Source organism: Protomyctophum parallelum (assembly GCF_964188405.1).
Source record: "Protomyctophum parallelum genome assembly, chromosome: 20".
NCBI lineage: Eukaryota > Metazoa > Chordata > Actinopteri > Myctophiformes > Myctophidae > Protomyctophum > Protomyctophum parallelum.
The window spans coordinates 4,054,717-4,075,417 of record NC_139718.1 but is presented as its reverse complement, the minus strand read 5'-3'; the positions used below and the strand labels follow the sequence as shown (position 1 = coordinate 4,075,417).

The 20,701-nt window shown below is 46.8% G+C and overlaps 1 protein-coding gene across 1 annotated transcript; it reads left to right on the top strand.

Moving 5' to 3' along the window:
- Positions 1-18,050: 18,050 nt before the first annotated feature.
- Positions 18,051-19,451, top strand: LOC310878494 (eukaryotic peptide chain release factor subunit 1-like; the record flags this gene model as incomplete). Its single annotated transcript, XM_083792823.1, has 1 exon — positions 18,051-19,451. Exon 1 carries the CDS (start codon positions 18,129-18,131, stop codon positions 19,449-19,451), a length of 1,323 nt encoding a protein of 440 aa, XP_083648949.1. The 5' UTR covers positions 18,051-18,128.
- Positions 19,452-20,701: the final 1,250 nt, after the last annotated feature.

The window sequence follows — 20,701 nt, the reverse complement described above, 5'->3', positions numbered from 1 at the left end:
CTTTGTGGAGCGTCTACAGTCTACACACACACACCAATAGACCCGTGGTGGGGGGAGGGGAGCCGGGCGGGGAAGGTTATAATTGTCACTGTACTTATTGCTTAAAGAAAGAAAGGAGGTGCTTTTTTGGTGCAGGTTCCAAACTAGGAGCATGCTTTGGTTCCACTGAAAAATACAGGATAACTTTATACACAGAGCTGAAGTCATCTGTGGTTTATTCATCTGTGCCAGCTGGACATTTTATACAATTTTACACCATTTTATTTTTTTCAGACTTATATCTTGGCCACTGTAGTCATGGCTGCCAGTTCCCACCTGATGTTGTGTGTGAGTTCAGACTGATCCAGACCGTACTGAATAACTGCCAGCTTGCATAGCATCTTAAGACGAGGACTTAGATCTAAGATAAACAGGTCACCAGCGGTGTTGTTCCATCTATCAAAGAGGAAGATACGATCTCCCACCATGCAACAGCCAATGAAAGACCTCTGAGTTGGGCGTTTACCCTTGGGCTCGACCTTCTTCCAGGAGAAGGCTTCTGAATTGTATTTCCACAGATCATTGGAGAACTGCTTTGAGGTGAAACCACCATATATGTACAGCTCTCCATTGTAGGTAAAGGCTGAATGACCCCAGCGTCCTTCTGGAAGAAGCTGTGCAGAAGGCGTGCTCAGCCAACAGCTGGTCTCTGTGTCAAACACACTGATGTTGTTGTAGGAGACCCTAGATCCCCCACAGCCCCCAAATACAAACATCTTTGTCCCGATGATGGTAGCAGAGTGACTTGATGAAGCATTAAGGTGGCGTTCCTCTGGTGTTAATTAAAGTCCAGACCATTGTGGTGGAGTCCAACTTGTAGATGTCATTATTGCGTTCATTCATTTGGTTGCATCCTCCACAGACATACATGACCTTCCCCAAGACACAGGCTGAATGGTAGAACCTCCCTTCAGGAACAGTCCCAGAAGCCTTGGTTCTGACCCACAGATGGGTGTCCACATCAAATGCATAAAGCATGTTACAGTACTCCCCTCCACGGTAGCCTCCCCATATGTAGACAACATATTCTATTAACACAGCTGTGTGGCCGTGGAGATAGGATCACGGTTTTCATCACAACATCCTCCAAAGGTGAACACTTCATCCTTCACTGCAACAGCAACACAACGAGATGTGTCTGGTCCTCCATTCAGATGTACCGTCCAGCAGATCATTGCTCACTCTGTATATCTAGACAGATTCTAGTCTGAGTCCCAAATGTCCACATTATGCATCACTTATATTGCTTCGTCGGCACAAATGTCGCGTAAAGTTTAGCCAATCCACAAAGCCAAGTTGGGTTGGCCAATCGGGGAAGACTATGACTGTTGATATTCTTCCTAATATGGTAAAGTGATCACTGGTACAATTGCGTAGTGTGGAAAGCTCTGTGCTACAGCAGACAGTGTGTTCAGCTACACAGCAGACAGACAGTGTGTTCAGCTACACAGCAGACAGACAGTGTGTTCAGCTACACAGCAGACAGTGTGTTCAGCTACACAGCAGACAGTGTGTTCAGCGGTGTTGGCAAATTTGAAAAGGAAAATGCCAAATAAACAACTTTGGCAAAAGTTGTTTATTTGGCAATACATGTTAACGGTTTAACAGTTGTGATAACGTCGTTATGTTGTTGTGTGATGACGTCATCAGGGATGCACCGATGTGGAGATTCTGGTTGGATAAGGCGATGGACTTGTGGGCGTGTCAAAGTAGCGTGCGTCACTACGTCAAAACGTTGTTGCATAATGATGAGGTCATGTTGAGCGGCTCCAGTCGACGTTTATTTAAAGCACAAACTGAACACTATGGTGTAGTTTTGATTTCAGTGAAATATACCAACATTTCACAGAGATATCATAATAGACATTATGATATACAATACGGGTCGGCCCACACATCACTCCTCCACGGCAGTGAATGAGTTAATTAAAAGTCCATAGACTTGGCCTGGGCCGTGGCTCAGCGGTCCAGGCACCTTGGCTGGTAATCCAGTCTGACAGTATGCCGCGGGTTTCACTGAATCCTGACGGCCTTTACTGCAAGTCACCCCCACATCCCTCTCCCCATTTCCTGTCAGCCTACTGTCTGTCCCTCCATTAAAAAAAAAAAAAAAAAAAGCGAAAGCCACAAAAAAAAAGGTCCATAGACTTGACTGCCATATGACAACGTCTTCAAAAGCCATGCATTGGAGGGGCTAGCGGCCCTCAAAAAAAGAAACACTATAAAAAAGTAGACTAGTCTAGTCTAGGGTTGTCATTATGTGAAGTTCCAGCAACCACGGAGGCAGTGGGTTCAAACCCACCGTGGTGCAACCAGCTTTGTGGAGCGTCTACAGTCTACACACACACCAATAGACCCGTGGTGGGGGGAGGGGAGCCGGGCGGGGAAGGTGATAATTGTCACTGTACGTATTGCTTAAAGAAAGATAGGAGGTGCTTATTTGGTGCAGGTTCCAAACTAGGAGCATGCTTTGGTTCCACTGAAAAATACAGGATAACTTTATACACAGAGATGAAGTCATCTGTGGTTTATTCATCTGTGCCAGCTGGACATTTTATACAATTTTACGCAATTTTATTTTTTTGCAGACTTATATCTTGGCCACTGTAGTCATGGCTGCCAGTTCCCACCTGATGTTGTGCGTGAGTTCAGACTGATTCAGACCGTACTGAATAACTGCCAGCTTGCATAAGGTCTTAAGACTAGGACTTAGATCTAAGATAAACAGGTCACCAGCGGGGTCGGTGAATTAGACCTTAATCCACTTCACTGGACCCAGCTGGAGTCTCATTCAGTCCACACACACACACACACACTCATGAGTGTGTGCGCGTGCATTAGCGAAGGCCGGCGGGCCGAGGAAAACAAGTGGATATTAACTAAACACCACTCTATATTACGCATATTATGGAAGATGAGACAAAATGGGCATTTAGGGAGCAGTTTGTCTCTGGGAGACGACCTGAGTTTGGGCGAGCATGGACAGAGGAACGCAGAGCTGGCTCCCTGCGCTGTGAAGTGCAACCTAGACATAGAACAACATAGAGTCTGTCTGTGATGTGCAACCTAGACATAGAACAACATAGAGTCTGTCTGTGATGTGCAACCTAGACATAGAACAACATAGAGTCTGTTTGTGAAGTGCAACCTAGACATAGAACAACATAGAGTCTGTCTGTGATGTGCAACCTAGACATAGAACAACATAGAGTCTGTTTGTGATGTGCGACCTAGACATAGAACAACATAGAGTCTGTCTGTGATGTGCGACCTAGACATAGAACAACATAGAGTCTGTCTGTGATGTGCAACCTAGACATAGAACAACATAGAGTCTGTGATGTGCAACCTAGACATAGAACAACATAGAGTCTGTCTGTGATGTGCAACCTAGACATAGAACGACATAGAGTCTGTCTGTGATGTCCAACCTAGACATAGAACGACATAGAGTCTGTCTGTGATGTGCAACCTAGACATAGAACAACATAGAGTCTGTCTGTGATGTGCAACCTAGACATAGAACAACATAGAGTCTGTGATGTCCAACCTAGACATAGAACAACATAGAGTCTGTCTGTGATGTCCAACCTAGACATAGAACGACATAGAGTCTGTCTGTGATGTGCAACCTAGACATAGAACAACATAGAGTCTGTCTGTGATGTGCAACCTAGACATAGAACAACATAGAGTCTGTGATGTCCAACCTAGACATAGAACAACATAGAGTCTGTCTGTGATGTGCAACCTAGACATAGAACAACATAGAGTCTGTCTGTGATGTGCAACCTAGACATAGAACAACATAGAGTCTGTGATGTGCAACCTAGACATAGAACAACATAGAGTCTGTCTGTGATGTGCAACCTAGACATAGAACAACATAGAGTCTGTCTGTGATGTGCAACCTAGACATAGAACGACATAGAGTCTGTCTGTGATGTGCAACCTAGACATAGAACAACATAGAGTCTGTCTGTGATGTGCAACCTAGACATAGAACAACATAGAGTCTGTGATGTGCAACCTAGACATAGAACAACATAGAGTCTGTCTGTGATGTGCAACCTAGACATAGAACGACATAGAGTCTGTCTGTGATGTCCAACCTAGACATAGAACGACATAGAGTCTGTCTGTGATGTGCAACCTAGACATAGAACAACATAGAGTCTGTCTGTGATGTGCAACCTAGACATAGAACAACATAGAGTCTGTGATGTCCAACCTAGACATAGAACAACATAGAGTCTGTCTGTGATGTGCAACCTAGACATAGAACAACATAGAGTCTGTCTGTGATGTGCAACCTAGACATAGAACAACATAGAGTCTGTGATGTGCAACCTAGACATAGAACAACATAGAGTCTGTCTGTGATGTGCAACCTAGACATAGAACGACATAGAGTCTGTCTGTGATGCCCAACCTAGACATATAACAACATAGAGTCTGTGATGTGCAACCTAGACATAGAACGACATAGAGTCTGTCTGTGATGTGAAACCTAGACATAGAACGACATAGAGTCTGTCTGTGATGTGCAACCTAGACATAGAATAACATAGAAACCTGGCATCTCCATGTGTCACATGTGTTCTGCTGAAAGCTCATGGGAACAAACTCCCCAAATCTAGATTCTAGAATCACTGCCATATTTTCACCTTAGAGTATATATGAATAGAGCAGACACCCGAGTTCTCCTCCCATCCACTTGCATTAAGTTGCTCAAAAGCGCATGAGGCGATTTCACTCCTCCTTCCTGGTAGGAACAGAGTGCATTCTGGGACGGATTGGCCCCAAACACATGAACGCGCTCCCGTTGACTATCATTGTGCCGTTTGTGCTGCGTTCACGTATGAAACATTCGTTCACGTGTCATGGCCCCAATCACATGAACGTGCTTCAATGATAGTCAACGGACCAACGCTGGCTCGAGCTGCAATACCAAATTCGGCCACTATGTCCATTTCGCCTCAGGGTTTCCTCCGGGTGCCGTCTCTATTCATATATACTCTAAGATTTTCACGGATAAAAATCATTGACGGACGGACAGACGGATGGATAGGACAGACAGACAGACAGGGCCAGTCAAGAAATCAATATGCTGATTTTGATGCGCGTGCGCGCGCATGTGTGTGTGTGTGTGTGTGTGTGCGTGCATGCGTGTGGGAGAGGGCAGAATAAGTATAGTTGCCATCCAATGGTATAGTAGCCTACAATCAATGCATGTTCTCACTTTGTAAAAAATAAATAAATAAAATGGTAATAAGAAAACTCTCGTATTGACAAAAAAACAAGGTTAAGAAGGAATTAACATAGCCTGTATAGTACTTTGGCGTTCTCGTGTACTGGAAGAACAAAATGATGACATTTCGGAGAAAACAAACAAAAAGTCCTTCCCTCGCTGAAGACGTGCTCGCCACTCCTTAACACCAGGTGCAGTCCGCGACTTTCGTTTCGTTTCATTGCTTCGATCTGCTGCCGCGGGCAGTTTAGAAGAGAGGTTGTCTGAGGAGGTTATGAACAAACCGCTATAATCCCTCTGAGAGAGGCCACAAACACAACCCCATGACACTTATATATATAATAGAGAGAGAGAGAGAGAGAGAGAGAGAGAGAGAGAGAGAGAGAGAGAGAGCGAGCACACTCAGTCCACCGTGTCTGTCAACAGGAAGGTTGAAATCCAACAGATAAATAATGTCAGTGTGGCCGTGAGGGTTATGTCAACAAACAGCGTGGCAACATCACCAACTCCTCCAGCGCACCCGTATACATTATCCTACTCCGGGGTCTCTCCAAGTGGGAGGAGGAGAGTGATGCACGTCCAGGCCTCCAGGGGGTGCTGTCAAAAATCGATCAGTCACACTATGGAAAAAGCAGGGGCCACACAATCCGTTCCTCCTGAACTCCTCTGCCGGGACTGGGAGGTACTATTCTGGTGCGTGGAAGGATTATAGACCGATTCCGTAGCGGTTTCATGGTCGCAGCCTACGTATTTCCTGTAGGCGGACTCGACGTAGCTGCGGGGGTAAAACCCTAACCAGGCGCACCTCTTCCACTACAGTGAACGGCAGAGTGACTGATGTTAGTTTGCCTCAGACTTTACTCCTTTACCTGCTTTTTTACTAACACTAACACTAACACTAATTACAAAGATGCCCAGAACATCGAGATGAACCTGTGTAGTTTATGGCTGCTCCAACAGTAGTGGCAACATAAAAAATTAAATAAAACGGAATGTCTAATATCCACCGCGGTGGCTGAGACCAGAGCCATTGAGTAATGGTGTGTTGTTTCTTTTGCTTTTATTCACTGCTGTAGCACTTTGAGATTCTTGCGAATATAAAGTGCATAAAATCCATTATTATTATTATTATTATTATATTATTATAATAGGTAAAATACAGGAAAAAAATAACATTACACGATTAGAAGCACACAGTTTAGCATTAAAAAAAACTGTTATTGGTCAGGGAATAACACAGTTTTTTTATGTAAACCATAACACAGTTTCTTTTATGTTTTCTATGACTTTTATGTAAACTAAGATTCATCACCCCCCCCCCCCCCCCCCCCCATCTAAATAGCCAGCCCCTCCATAGCACCCCCAGTCACAATTCTCTGGAGCCGTCGTTGATAATGGGGCATGGTGGCGCTGTCGCCTCACAGCTAGAAAGTCCTGGGTTTAGAAATATTGGAAAGAATAAATCCATAATGGAAAACCTTTGTAGACACCAGCCTGGTACTATTCAGAATATCGTCGTGGAAAAAAAAGAAAACGGAAAAGTCCCATTTAATGGTATTAAATAACGTCAAACTTACCAACATTGCAGCTGTACGAAAAGGTTGCATTACCGTCTTACTATTTGCAAAGTGTTTGTTTAATAAAAATCCCCCGTAGACATGTTATGTTATGATATGCTAATTTTGGAAGCACTAGTAAAGCAACCTCCTGTTGTCTCCTGCATTATGTGCAACTTCTAAACAGCTGGTACACATGGGCTGTTGAGTGACATCTAACGAGCACTTCCAAACTCCAGCACAAATTGACGAGGAATTTCCTGACAGGGAGTATGGCTCATAACATGTCTACAGTGGATTTTTAAGTGGTGCAAACCACTTCTACATCCAGCTTGCAATGTCCGTGTAGCTGTGTACCTGTGTGTGTGTCTCTCTCTCTCTCTCTCTCTCTCTCTCTCTCTCTCACACACACACACACACCCGCAGTGTAAGAATCCCTTAGGCGTGGGTCTTGGATTTATTTGACAAACTCTCACATTTCCCAGTGTCGCGGCACCAGCTGATCATGTTGAGTAATAATCTCTGAAAAAAGGCAAAAAAAGGTGTGTGTGTGTGAGAGAGAGAGAGGGGAAGAGAAACAGGCAGGCAGACCGTAGCCTCGGTACCCAGGCTTTTATTTGTGTTCGCATTCAGTTCACCACTCAGTCAGTCAGCATGCATTAAGGTTGGCGAACATGCACTAGAAAGTAGGCGAGTGAAGGCAGGAGCAACCACCCGGCATATATTTGGTCTTTGCTGCTATGGATCAGGGGAGATATTAGACTTTTGAGGCCACCAGGCAGAGGCTCTGAGCCACTCTGCAACACTTGTACTTGTACATCAAGCTGCCTCACGCTACAGAAACAGGAGACAGGCTCCTGCCCTATGGGCCTCATGGCTACAGAAACAGGAGATAGGCTCCTGCCCCTATGGGCCTCATGGCTACAGAAACCGGAGACAGGCTCCTGCCCCTATGGGCCTCATGGCTACAGAAACAGGAGATAGGCTCCTGCCCCTATGGGCCTCATGGCTACAGAAACAGGAGATAGGCTCCTGCCCCTATGGGCCTCATGGCTACAGAAACAGGAGATAGATGCCTGCCCCCTATGGGCCTCATGGCTACAGAAACAGGAGATAGACTCCTGCCCCTATGGGCCTCATGGCTACAGAAACAGGAGATATACTCCTGCCCCTATGGGACTCATGGCTTCGCAAGGCATACTACTGAATTCACATAGTGAAGGCAACAACAACCACCGCCCGACAGAGAGAAAGGACTTACTATTCACAGCGTTCCCTCAAAACACTTCCATTTGTTGTTGTCGTCGTTACTGCCGCTGTCAGAAGACAACCTCTAATTCCAATAAATCTCACATAACCCATTCTAACCGGGCACCCATTTTGGTGTTGGCATCATGTTATGCTTTAGCTATTGAAAAATAGCAGATCTACAAGCTCATATCGCGCCACCGAGTGGCACTATACGAGCTTGTAGGTCTGCTATTTTTGAAAAATCGAAGAGCGACTGACATTTTTAGAATCTGATCTCAGGTCAGAATGGGTTCATCAGACCAGTGTGTGTCCGGCGGAAACCTCGTATGAATCTGATCTCAGGTCAGAATGGGATAATTGAGCCACAGAGTGAGCGTGGCTCACACACTGAAGGCCACAGAGTGAGCGCGGCTCACACACTGAAGGCCCATTTCTCCCCTCCTCTATAATCACTTTTTTTTTTTTTTAACATCATCCACTTTCAGCCCCAAGTCAGAAACTAGAATTAAAATGCTAAAGGAATCTTAGCCTGCATGGCCCAGCCTGTGTGGTTTAGAGGTGGCGGGTGCCCCTGTGAGCTTGTAGATCTATTTTCAAAATATTTAATATTTAATACTATACTTAATATTTAAGTATAGGCTACATTTTTTTTATACCAATACTTTTGTAGCCTACTTTCATTCAAGAACATTTAGTACTTGTGTATAGTATCTGAGTATCTTGTTTTATAGCAGTATTGATACTTTCACTTATAAGTAACAAGTGTGAGTACTTTTTTTTCCACCACTGCTGATTAGCATTCAGCGCAGCTAGCCACCGCCGCTCTCCCGTAATCCCGCCGTTTAGCCCATTCTGAACGGGCACCCATTTTGGTGTCGGCATCATGTTATGCTTTAGCTATTTAAAAATAGAAGATCTACAAGCTCATATCGCGCCACCGAGTGGCGCGATATGAGCTTGTAGGTCTGCTATTTTTGAAAAATCGAAGAGCGACTGACATTTCTAGAATCCGATCTCAGGTCAGAATGGGTTCATCAGACCAGTGGGTGTCCAGCGGAAACCTCGTATGAATCTGATCTCAGGTCAGAATGGGTTAGCTTGTGTCAGCGTCGCATTCCACCCGGCGTACGTCCTTCCCCCGTGGAAACGGTTCATTACACAGAGCCACGTCTGGGAGAGCGTCGTCGTCGCCGCCGAGGACGGAAAGCTCGTAAGTCCAACACGGAAACGCTTTTCATGTGAAAACCTCGTAAGTCCAACACGGAATCGCTTTTCATGTGAAAACCTCGTAAGTCCAACACGGAAACGCTTTTCATGTGAAAACCTCGTAAGTCCAACACGGAAACGCTTTTCATGTGAAAACCCTGCAGACGAATGGAAATAAAAGCCAGGACTCTGAAACCGGACAAACGGGTCTCTATACCGGATGGGGGAATGCAACACATAGCGACTATACCTCCTGTGTGCCGTACAGTAGCGCTTTCCGCGCGCGAGGCGATTGGCGGCGAGTAGAGTGCCTGGATGGTAACCGTAAGGTTGCCAGTTCGAACCCGGGCTCCCCCAGAGTTACTGTCGAAGTGTCCTTGAGCAAGACACTGAACCCCAAATTGCTCCCGATGTGCTAGTTGGTGCCTTGCATGGTTTCCGCTGCCATCGGTGTATGAATGGGTGAATGTAATGCACAATCTCTGTAAAGCGCCTTGGATAAAGGCGCTATATAAATGCACCATTTACCATTTATTGGCGGAGGTTCTCCGCTCGGTCTCCGTTGTCCAGATTAGCATATGGGAGTGTCCAAGGTCGCCAGAGTTGCGTACCTGTGTTCAAATTTACATCTCATTAAATCTGACATCCACGAGAGGTCCAGGGTTCGCGCCTGGGAATGTGCAAAGCGTACTGTGAAAGAGAACTCTGAACCAAGTGTTATATGTTGCAATTACAAATAGTTTGTGCTTTCGGGTACTATTATGACTTATGATAACATTTCATGTAATAAACACACAAGCAGGACATGCTGTAAAACATTAAGCCTTCAATCACTGCAGGGACTTGAACCCCATTTCAGACACCTGAAAGTACCTTCTACCGGTGATTGTTTTGGCCATGCTAACATGTCCTTACTTGCATGATAAAATAAAACATCTGCTTATGCACAAACCTGTACTGTCAATGTTGTAATCTTGAATCATTGGATGTTACTGCGTCTCGCAACAGACACCGTCCTCCAGGCGACCCGACCACGGCTGAGGAGACACCGGCTTGAGTCCAAGTGGATGCCCCAGGCACTGTGGGTGAAAAGGTATAAGATATGATAAGACTACCCAGATAACAAAAGATGATTGAATCAACGTTGTGATATTAGTCAGCCATGATGGTTGCAGCCTCACCTGCTAAACGACAGAGTTCCAGCATGGATTCATTCGGCCACTATGTCCATTTCTCCTCGGGGTTTCCTCTGGGTGCCTTCTCTATTCATATATACTCTAAGTTCCCACCACCTCGGAGGAAAGCCTGGTCTCTGTTTCTAAAGTCTGTGTGATCCTGTCGGGAGCGGATGATGTCGTTACGTCATGTTGTAGTATTGTTTTGTAGTCGACAGCATCAGCGCTGGAAGGGGGGTGCGGAGGGTGCGCCAGCACCCCCTGCTGGTGGGGAGGAGAATTGTTGGGATTTTGGGGATCTTTTTAATTTTTTGTAAAAAAAAATATATTATATATATTATATATTATATATAAGTATATACACACATATATAGTAAAAAAAAATATGTATTTAACTTTTGGGAATAAAATTGGTGTTGAAAGAGGTGTTTTAGTTTCACCTGTGACCTGGCTGTACTGCTGGCCGGCCACGGTGACCCGGTCGTCATTAGTAGAACGGAAGTTGATTGTTGAGAGAGAGCGAGAATTTAAAACAGAAAGATTAATGATGGCGCAAAAAAGAATTAGTGATTTTTTCGGTTCAAAAACCCCCGGCCCCAAATCATCTAGGATTCAATTTCAACTTGATGACCCGGACAACGAAGCCGCTTGCAGCAGTGCCAGTGTTAGTCGACCACCAGCAGCAGCAGCAGCACCAGAAGCCGCCCCAGCGGGAGCGACATGCCGCAGAAGCCCCAGCCCGACACCTGAGACCCAGCCACCGGCTCGGCCGGCCGAGGAGGAGCCGCCTCAGCTACCTCGACCCCCGCCGGTAGAAGAACACTTACACAACGAGAACCCTGACCCGCTGTCTGTTGTCGGAATTGACGAGCCTCGTCAGCCAGACATGCGATTTCCTGGCAAAAAGTTTGGAACAGAAAGTTACGAGAGGTCATTTCAAAAAAGTTGGTTCACCAAGTGGAAATGGTTGCATTACATTCCAGAGAGAGATGCTGTTTTGTGTTTCACCTGCTGTAAAGCATTAGAAAAAGGATTGAAGCATCACGACAGTAATACCAGTTCCTTTTCAAGTGGAGACGGTTTTTGCAATTGGAGAAAAGCAACAGCTAAGTGTGGGGCGCACGAGCTGTCAGATATTCATTCCGACTCCGTTAGGATGTTAGCCTCACTTACACAGACGCCCATTAATGCTCTGTTGTCAGACATTGCTGCAAAACAACAGGAAACAGCCAGACATGTCCTGGAATTAATATTTCGGTCTATACGATTCATCGGGAGCAATGGGCTTCCACTGAGAGGCCATGAGCACAAAGGTGGTGTTTTTTGGAACTTGATGGTGGAACGCACCTATGCACTACCACACTGTCGTGAGTGGATAGAGAGGCGAGACAATTGGATGTCTGACACCATTCAAAACGAAATCCTGGAAATATTCGCCCATGCAGTACTAAGAGAAATAGTATCAGATGCTAGAAAGAGCCCTTTTTATGGGTTAACTGCAGACGCGACGACCGATATCACATCATTGGAGCAGTTTTCCTGTAGTCTGCAATATGTCAACTCACAACTGGAGGCAGTTAATGTTTTTCTGGGATTTTACAATGCACCAGATTCAACTGGGGAAACCCTTTTTTCCTGCATTAAAGATGTTTTCCTTCGCTTGAATCTGCCACTGGAGCGTTTGAAGGGCTTTTGTTTTGATGGTGCTGCGAATATGTCGGGGCGCGTAAAAGGGGTCCAAGCTAAACTGAAAGAGCAGTGCGTAGATGCACTTTATGTGCACTGCAGTAACCATTCATTGGATTTAGCTTTACAAGAAGTGGCAAGAGAAGTTCGCATTGTTGCAGACACTTTAAACTTTGTACAGGGCGTCTCAGTGGTGATCGGGGAGTCCTCAAAGCGCCAGTCGCTGTTCAAGTCACTGTTTGGCGGTGATGATGTGGTGTGTAATCTGCTCTCTTTATGCCCCACACGATGGGCAGTGCGCACCCGGGCTATTTCAAGGGTAATTGTAGCCTATCCAACTTTGTTGGAGACCCTGAAAATCCTACAAAATGATAAATCTGTCAGGCCCGATGCTCGCTCCAAAGTTACCGGTCTATACAAACAAGCTCAAAAAGGGAAAACGTATTTTGGACTGTTGTGCTGCGAGGCTCTATTTGGACCATGCAAGGCTGTAGCTACGTCGCTACAAAGTGCACAGGCAAGCGCGAGGGGGACTGAGGAAACGGCTGCTGCATTACGAGTGAGCATGAGAAATCTGAGAGAAGATGGAGTTGTTAAGGAGATGTTTAGCAAAGTGACAGCTTGTGCAAAAAAACATGAACTGAAAATGCCCCTTCCTCCAAGAGCCAACAAAACACCTGCCCGGTTTAGGCACACAGAGGAGTCAGAGGATATCGTGACAGATGTGGGAGAGAAGGAGTGGAGGCGTGAGTTCTATGAGGCCTTAGATCTTGTGCACACTGAGATAAACCGTCGTTTTGACCAAGAAGGATTACGAGTTGCTGCCATGAGAGAGACAACTCTTATCGATGCTGCACAGGGAGTGTATAAAGAATTGAATGGGGATATTGCGGCAAAGCTTCCTTGTCAGATTGACCGCGTTCGTCTCCATGCGCAGCTGAAGTTGCTGGGTGACCTGTCCAAATCCCAGAAAAAGGAGAAAACGATCAAGACAGCTCGAGATGTAGCTGGATTCGTTAACGGATTAGATCGTCAAACAAAAGAATCACTCAAATACGTTGTAATGTTAATACAACTCTGTCTCTGTCTACCTGTCTCCGCTGCTTCCTCTGAGAGGACATTCTCCACTCTGCGCCGAATACAAACTTGGCTGAGGAATAGTATGACACAGAGAAGGCTGACACACGTGACGTTGCTGAACATCCACAGTGACATTCTTGATAACATGGACATTCAGCCACTGATGAAGACGTTCATCGCCAACACACCAGAACGAAAATCTACATTTGGAGTCTTCAAATAGGTGAGACATGCATTAAATTATTACACTATTTATATGCTGCTGCCGCCGTGCAGAACTGCTGCTGCTGTGAATGTGATTTGCATTGCTAAATGGGCTCTTTAATATAGCCAACAATTAACTGTAAAATAAATCCAACACTGTTCGACTGCTAGTGAAATAGAACACTCTTCTGAGAGAGAGAGAGAGAGAGAGAGAGAGAATATCCAGCAAGATTTGCATTTTGCGTTATAATTTGGATTGATAATTAATATCATATTTTGTGAATTGTGAGTATGATGAATGTGTGATTGATGCTGGAATTGTTACTTGGAGCATGCAGCTCATTCGTGCGCTCTTGGCTCTCCTTGTTGCAGGTGCTTGCGGCCTAAGTGCGCACTGTGCCGGTGACTGGTGACCGGTCTGTGCCTGAAGTGATCTCAAACAGTGGAACTTGAGGAAGAGATCATACTATGTTTGATTTGATATATTTTATTTATTTTGATATAATTAATATTTCAGCCTGTGGCACAATATTCTTTAATTGAAGCCTGGGTGCGCACTGTGTGCCGGTCTTGTCTGTGCTGTGATGTCAAACAGTGGAACTTGAGGAAAAGATCAATACATTTGATTTGATATATTTTATTGTTTTTGATGTATGAATATTTCAGCCTGTGGCACAATATTTTATTTTTTATTGAAATAAATCCCTGTTCCTTCACCAACGTCTGGTTGTGTAACTTGTAAGTGTAATGCACGGCCTGCCGGGCCTAGTTAATAATAAATTATTATTAACTAGGCCCGGCAGGCCCCGCACGCAAAAACAGTATTTTGGTGCCGCAAAACTATCAGCTGCAGACAAGCATTATTAATAATAATGCTTGTCTGCAAAACTATCAGCAGCAGACAAGCATTATTATTAATAATGCTTGTCTGCAGCTGATAGTTTTGCGGCACCAAAATACTGTTTTTGCGTGCGGACCCGACCCGCGCAGGCCCGATTTTTCGCGCGGCCGCGCTTTGCGCGGCCGCGGTGTCGTTGCCATGACAGCTCCCCTGAGCTCTGATGACTTCCCGCGCGCCTGGTCGACAGGCAGGAACAACAGGCGGCGGCAACTCAATAAAAAGCTCTCGTAGCCTGTAGGTTTTATTGAGAAAAAATCGGTTTGAGGGAAAAGGAAGTTGCCGCCTGTTGTTCATGCCTGTCTATACAAAAGAATACTACAACATGACGTAACGATATCATCCGCTCCCGACAGGATCATATACCCTAAATTAAATGGTGCTAGCCTGCAGGTTCCAGCATGATTCGCTGCGTTCCGCCGATCTGAAAATGTCACTGCGCTGCTCAGTCTGGACAGAGGCTGCATGACACTCATTTCAACAGTCACCTGTTCGTATAGTGGCGGTTATTGCGTGAATTTGAGTGTAAAAAGCATGCACCAAAATTGTGCATGCTCACTAAACAGAGGTTTAGTGAGTTGATAAACATGGTGTCAGGCACCCAGAGGGCAGAGGCTACAATGGCAATAACTGACCACAACACTGACCACAGCAGGCCAAGGGTGTCAATCTGGACGCTGACATTCCAGGGGAATTAAAAAAACAACCTGTGCTTTCTCTCTCTCTCGCCGCGCCGCTCCGCTCGGCCCATCCATCCTCGCTCTACGAAGCGATCAATCCATCACCTCCCACTGGCTGCTGTCTCCTTCATCTCATCTCATCTCATCTCATCTCATCTCACGTCATTCCATCTTGTCTCTTTAGCCAATGGGAGGGAACCCCTTTTGCTGTTTTAAGCATTATGTTATACTTTAAGCTATTGAAAAATAGCAGATCTACAAGCTCGTAGCGTGTACAAGCTTGTAGATCTGCAAAAAAAAATTTAAAGAGTTATTTACGAGGCGACCTGAGAAAACAGAGCCTTACATTAGGGGTGTAATTAAAATCCACAGGGTCTGTGTGAACTCTTAAAGGTATATTCAGTGATTTCACTCAAAAAACCTTAGGTTTCGTTTTTGGCTGTGGGACCCAGCCTTTCGTCCAATCAGGATAGAGAGTCAAAAACGAAACCTAAGGTTTTTTGACCCCCAGGGGTTAACTGGGGACAGGGAGGAACTCCTTATATGGCCAGCACACTCTATAGTAGGGAGGATTATCACAACAAAACAAAAAAATAAGTGATATTTGAATTAAGTGAAATCACTGAATATACCTTTAACTCTTGGTTGAAATCTATGGTTATAGTTTCAGCAGTCATCGCTGAGCTCATCTCTGGGTCATATATACTCTGTTTGTCTGTCCTGAATAACAACATATCCTTGCAAAATATGCATCTAGAACTAAGAATACAGTCTAATTATTTCATTACATATGGTAAACAATGTCCTGTATATTTGATATGGTACATAATTATATTTCATTATTATAGTTACATGTTTAAATCTGTTGTTAACAGTTCTCATCAAGATGTCTGAGTGTCACTCAGAATAGCCTAGTTCACTGATTGGTCAATAAAGCGATTGACACTTTAGGTCCCACCTCCCATGAGAGGAGGAGGGAGTTTTTAAGTTTCTACGACTATACGCTTCTATACGGTGTGACAGACAGATACAAGTTGATTCGAAGTGACTTTGTCGTGTGTGTCTCCATTTTGGGCCCTTGTACCCGGCCCATAGAGTTATATATCTATAGAGAAGTCACCCGAGTTCTCCTCCCATCCACTTGCATTAAGTTGCTCAAAAGCGCATGAGGCGGATTCACTCCTCCTTCCTGGTAGGAACAGAGTGCATTCTGGGACGGATTGGCCCCAAACACATGAACGCGCTGCCGTTGACTATCATTGTGCCGTTTGTGCGTGTTCACGTATGAAACATTCGTTCACGTGTCATGGCCCCAATCACATGAACGTGCGCAATGATAGTCAACGGAGCAGCGCTGGCTCCAGCTGCAATACCAAATCCGGCCACTATGTCCATTTCGCCTCAGGGTTTCCTCTGGGTGCCTTCTCTAGAAATATATACTCTAAGACCCGGCCTTGTAAGCTGAGTGTGTCTGTATCAATAAACTGCGATACAACATTAGACTGAAAGAAAACTTCTCTGCCTGATTCATTGAGAGGGTGGCCACACCGTTGTCCTGACTCCTGTATGCACAGAGCGCCGTCGATCCAGATTCATCACATGTTCCCCAACACAGCTTCCATCTGGGATTTCTCAGGGAGTTCAGCTAACACCGATCCGTTCCGTACCGAACCAATCAGCGTGAGCTAAGGGCGGGATATGTGTGAAACCGGATGTGAAGCTATATAGACACGTCAATATGATTGGTTGTATTTGCACACCCACACTGTCATAGACAGACGGTCCCATCCAATCATCTACCAAGTATCTTGAAAAAAAGGAACAGCCCCGTCATCGAATTTGCTTCCGCGATCCCTGATCCCAATAAGCTGTGAAACAAATTTGTGTAGCAAGCTTCTTGGATCTGGCAGCGTCAGGTTAACACTGTTTACCTCTCGTCAGAAACGGTTGCATGTCCGGAGCGATGTGAGACAATGTCACAAATATGAAATGTTATAATGGAGGCTCAATGGAGCTGGATGTACAGATCCCACGAGAGGTCTCAGGTTACCGGCTGTTTTACAATGGCTGGGAGGCGTAGTCAGACCCGACGCGCAGTGGAGGGTCTTCTACCCTCCCAGGCCATTGTAAAATACCCAGTAAGCTGGGACCTTGAGTGGCTTTTTGCTTTTCTAAAATGGTTACAAACCTTTGCGTCACCAGAGCGAGCCACATCACTTCCTTGTTTTGCTCGGCAAGTAGGCTATGTGACGGGAGAATAGCACTTGATGTCTTTACGGGGTCCCCTGGAGCCACACATTCACCGTCATATGAGCCGGGCGGTGCTTATAGACGCTTATAGCCCGCACGGCATGGGTTTGTAAGGCAATCAAGCGCTCCCCTTCGCCAGTACAGCTACAATGCTGCGGAATCAGCTGGGAATGATATGAAGTGATTGAAGTTGTGGGTTATCGGTGAACGGTAATGTGTCGGTAACCAGCCAAACAGAATCAAGTATTGGGACTAACCGTTTTAGAAACGGTTGTCTACAAACATGTTCTTTCATACATGGAGTTTACGGTTATCTACAAACATGTTCTTTCATACATGGAGTTTACGGTTGTCTACAAACATGTTCTTTCAAACATGGAGTATACGGTTGTCTATGAACAAGTGAAATGAGGGGCACCCCTTATCATGATGTATGACGATGAAGTCATTTGCCATCATTTGGCCAATCACAGCACACCTTTGCCCAAGTGCACTGGCCAATCACAGCGCGTCTTTGCACCACCCGTATATGCTGTGTGTCCGGTTCAAATGCTCATATATGTTGATACTCGATGACATCAGCACACGCCTCATGATGTCATCAGCACACGCCCCATGATGTCATCAGCACACGCCCCATATAATAACCCCGGCCCCCTTATTCGAGAACAGGCAACCCACCGACAGAGCGACCGCACGAAGCAGCAGCAGCAGCAGAGAGAGATCCACAAAGAAGACAAGATGGCGGAGAACGACAGCTGCAGCAGCACGGCGGCCGACCGGAACGTGGAGATCTGGAAGGTCCGCAAGCTGATCAAGAGCCTGGACGCGGCGCGCGGCAACGGCACCAGCATGATCTCCCTGATCACGCCGCCCAGGGACCAGATCCCCCGCGTGGCCAAGATGCTGGCCGACGAGCTGGGCACGGCAGCCAACATCAAGTCGCGCGTCAACCGCCTGTCGGTGCTCGGCGCCATCACCTCGGCGCAGCAGCGGCTCAAGCTGTACGCGCGCGTGCCCCGCAACGGCCTGGTGGTCTACTGCGGCACGGTGGTGACCGACGAGGGCAAGGAGCGCAAGGTGAACGTCCACTTCGAGCCCTTCCGGCCCATCAACACGTCGCTGTACCTCTGCGACAACAAGTTCCACACGGGGCCGCTGAGCGCGCTGCTGGCCGACGACCACAAGTTCGGCTTCATCGTGATGGACGGCGGCGGCACGCTCTTCGGCACGCTGCAGGGCAACGCGCGCGACGTCCTGCACAAGTTCACCGTCGACCTGCCCAAGAAGCACGGCCGCGGGGGCCAGTCGGCGCTGCGCTTCGCCCGCCTGCGCAAGGAGAAGCGCCACAACTACGTGCGCAAGGTGGCGGAGACGGCGGCGGCGCTCTTCCTGACGGCGGACCGCGTCAACGTGACGGGCCTGGTGCTGGCCGGCTCGGCTGACTTCAAGACGGAGCTGAGGGAGTCCAAGATGTTCGACCCGCGGCTGGAGGAGAAGGTGCTCAAGCTGGTGGACGTGTCGGCGGGCGGCGACAACGGCTTCAGCCAGGCCATCGAGCTGTCGGCCGAGGCGCTCGGCGACGTGCGCTTCGTGCAGGAGAAGAGGCTGATCGCACGCTTCTTCGACGAGATCAACCAGGAAACGGGCCGCTACTGCTACGGCGTGAAGGACACGGTGGAGGCGCTGAAGAGCGGCGCCGTGGACACGCTCATCGTCCACGAGAACCTGGAGACCGTGCGCTACGAGCTCCGCGCGCGTTCCTCGTCCTCCTCCTCCGCCGCGGCGACGGAGGGCGACACCACCGGCGCCGCCGCCGAGGACTCCCGCCCCTCTAAGACGGTGTACTTGACGCCGAGGCAGGAGAGGGACAAGGCCAACTTCACGGACGCCGAGACGGGCCAGGAGCTGGAGGTGGTGGAGCGCGCGCCCCTGCTGGAGTGGTTCGCCGACAGCTACAAGGAGAAGAAGTATGGAGGGAACACCTCCATGGAGATCGTCACGGACCGCAGCCAGGAGGGCTCACAGTTCGTCAAGGGCTTCGGGGGCGTCGGAGGTCTCCTCCGCTACCGCCCACCAGACTTCCAGGGCGGGGAGTACACGGGGGGAGGAGGAGGGGAGGGGGAGGGGGAGGACGGCGAGGAGGACGTCTTCGATCTGGACGACTACTGCTGAAGACCGAACGAACGAACCCTGACCCAAGAAACACCAGGACTGAAGCCCCACCGTGAGGTGGATGGGGTTTTTGTAACTCTCATCTGTACGATGCTGACTGATCCGAACGAACGCCACCACTGCACTGCATCGTTGCTATCGGAGCAGAAATATTTTATCTCCATATTCTGACTTGTTGCGCCTTTTTTTCCCCACCCGCTTTCCATAACTCGAAGCCCTAACGTGAACTCGTACTGCAGCGTGGTGCCGCGCTTGGAGCTCGTCGACCCTCTACTCGTGATGCTTTTGAATTTGAACCCTGAAAGGCATCATCAGTCTTGGACACGTCTTATGAAACCTTTTTAAAGTTATACTTTTTGAGCGGTGCTATCCTCTCCAACATTTCACCGTGTGTGTCTTCATCTATATCCAGCAGGAGAATTGACGTATTCCTAATCATGACGTCATCTCATAAGGAACTGCTCACCGGGTGCGATTCGTTTTCTTTTATTTTTCCAAACAAACAAATAACTAAACAAATAAACAAACTTAAATATGAACAAAGAAACACACAAACTAACAATGCACATTTTGCTCAACCCTGTCTGACACACAATCGGGTCCTGAATTAATGTTTTATAAACATTAATTTGGGCAGCTCAAGGTTTAGACTCTTTGTCGACTAAATCTACGGCAAAAAAACATGTTTGTCATGTTTGAGTATCTTTTTTTTCACTGACGGAAACTAAATAAAAACCAAGCTACGATGACTAAAACTGAGAAATATATTGACAATTTTGTCAATCAATGGAGCGTCCTGACGTCACTCGCTCATCCCTTCGATTCCCCTGGTTCTAAAGTCCTGACGTAACTCGCTCATCCCTTCGATTCCCCTGGTTCTAAAGTCCTGACGTAACTCGCTCATCCCTTCGATTCCCCTGGTTCACGGAAGTAATGTCTCTATGGAGAATAACATGGGGTGATCTTAATATCGTCTACTATAAGCGTTGTGGTCCAAAAATAAACAAGCTGTCTGCGTTGTTTTCGGGGAGGTGTCTCTGTATCGTTTGCGACAGTCAGTCACTATTATGATACAGTCTGTTTCTAGTGAAAATGTAACTAATTCAGCAGCAGTAACATTAGCGTTTTCTCTCAGTCAGTTGAGTCTTCATATCCATATGGGGATATGGATATGAAGAATGGGGAATGCAAATGCAAATAAAAAGTACATGAACCCGTGGATTTGCGCCCTCTTCCGATATTGACGTCGG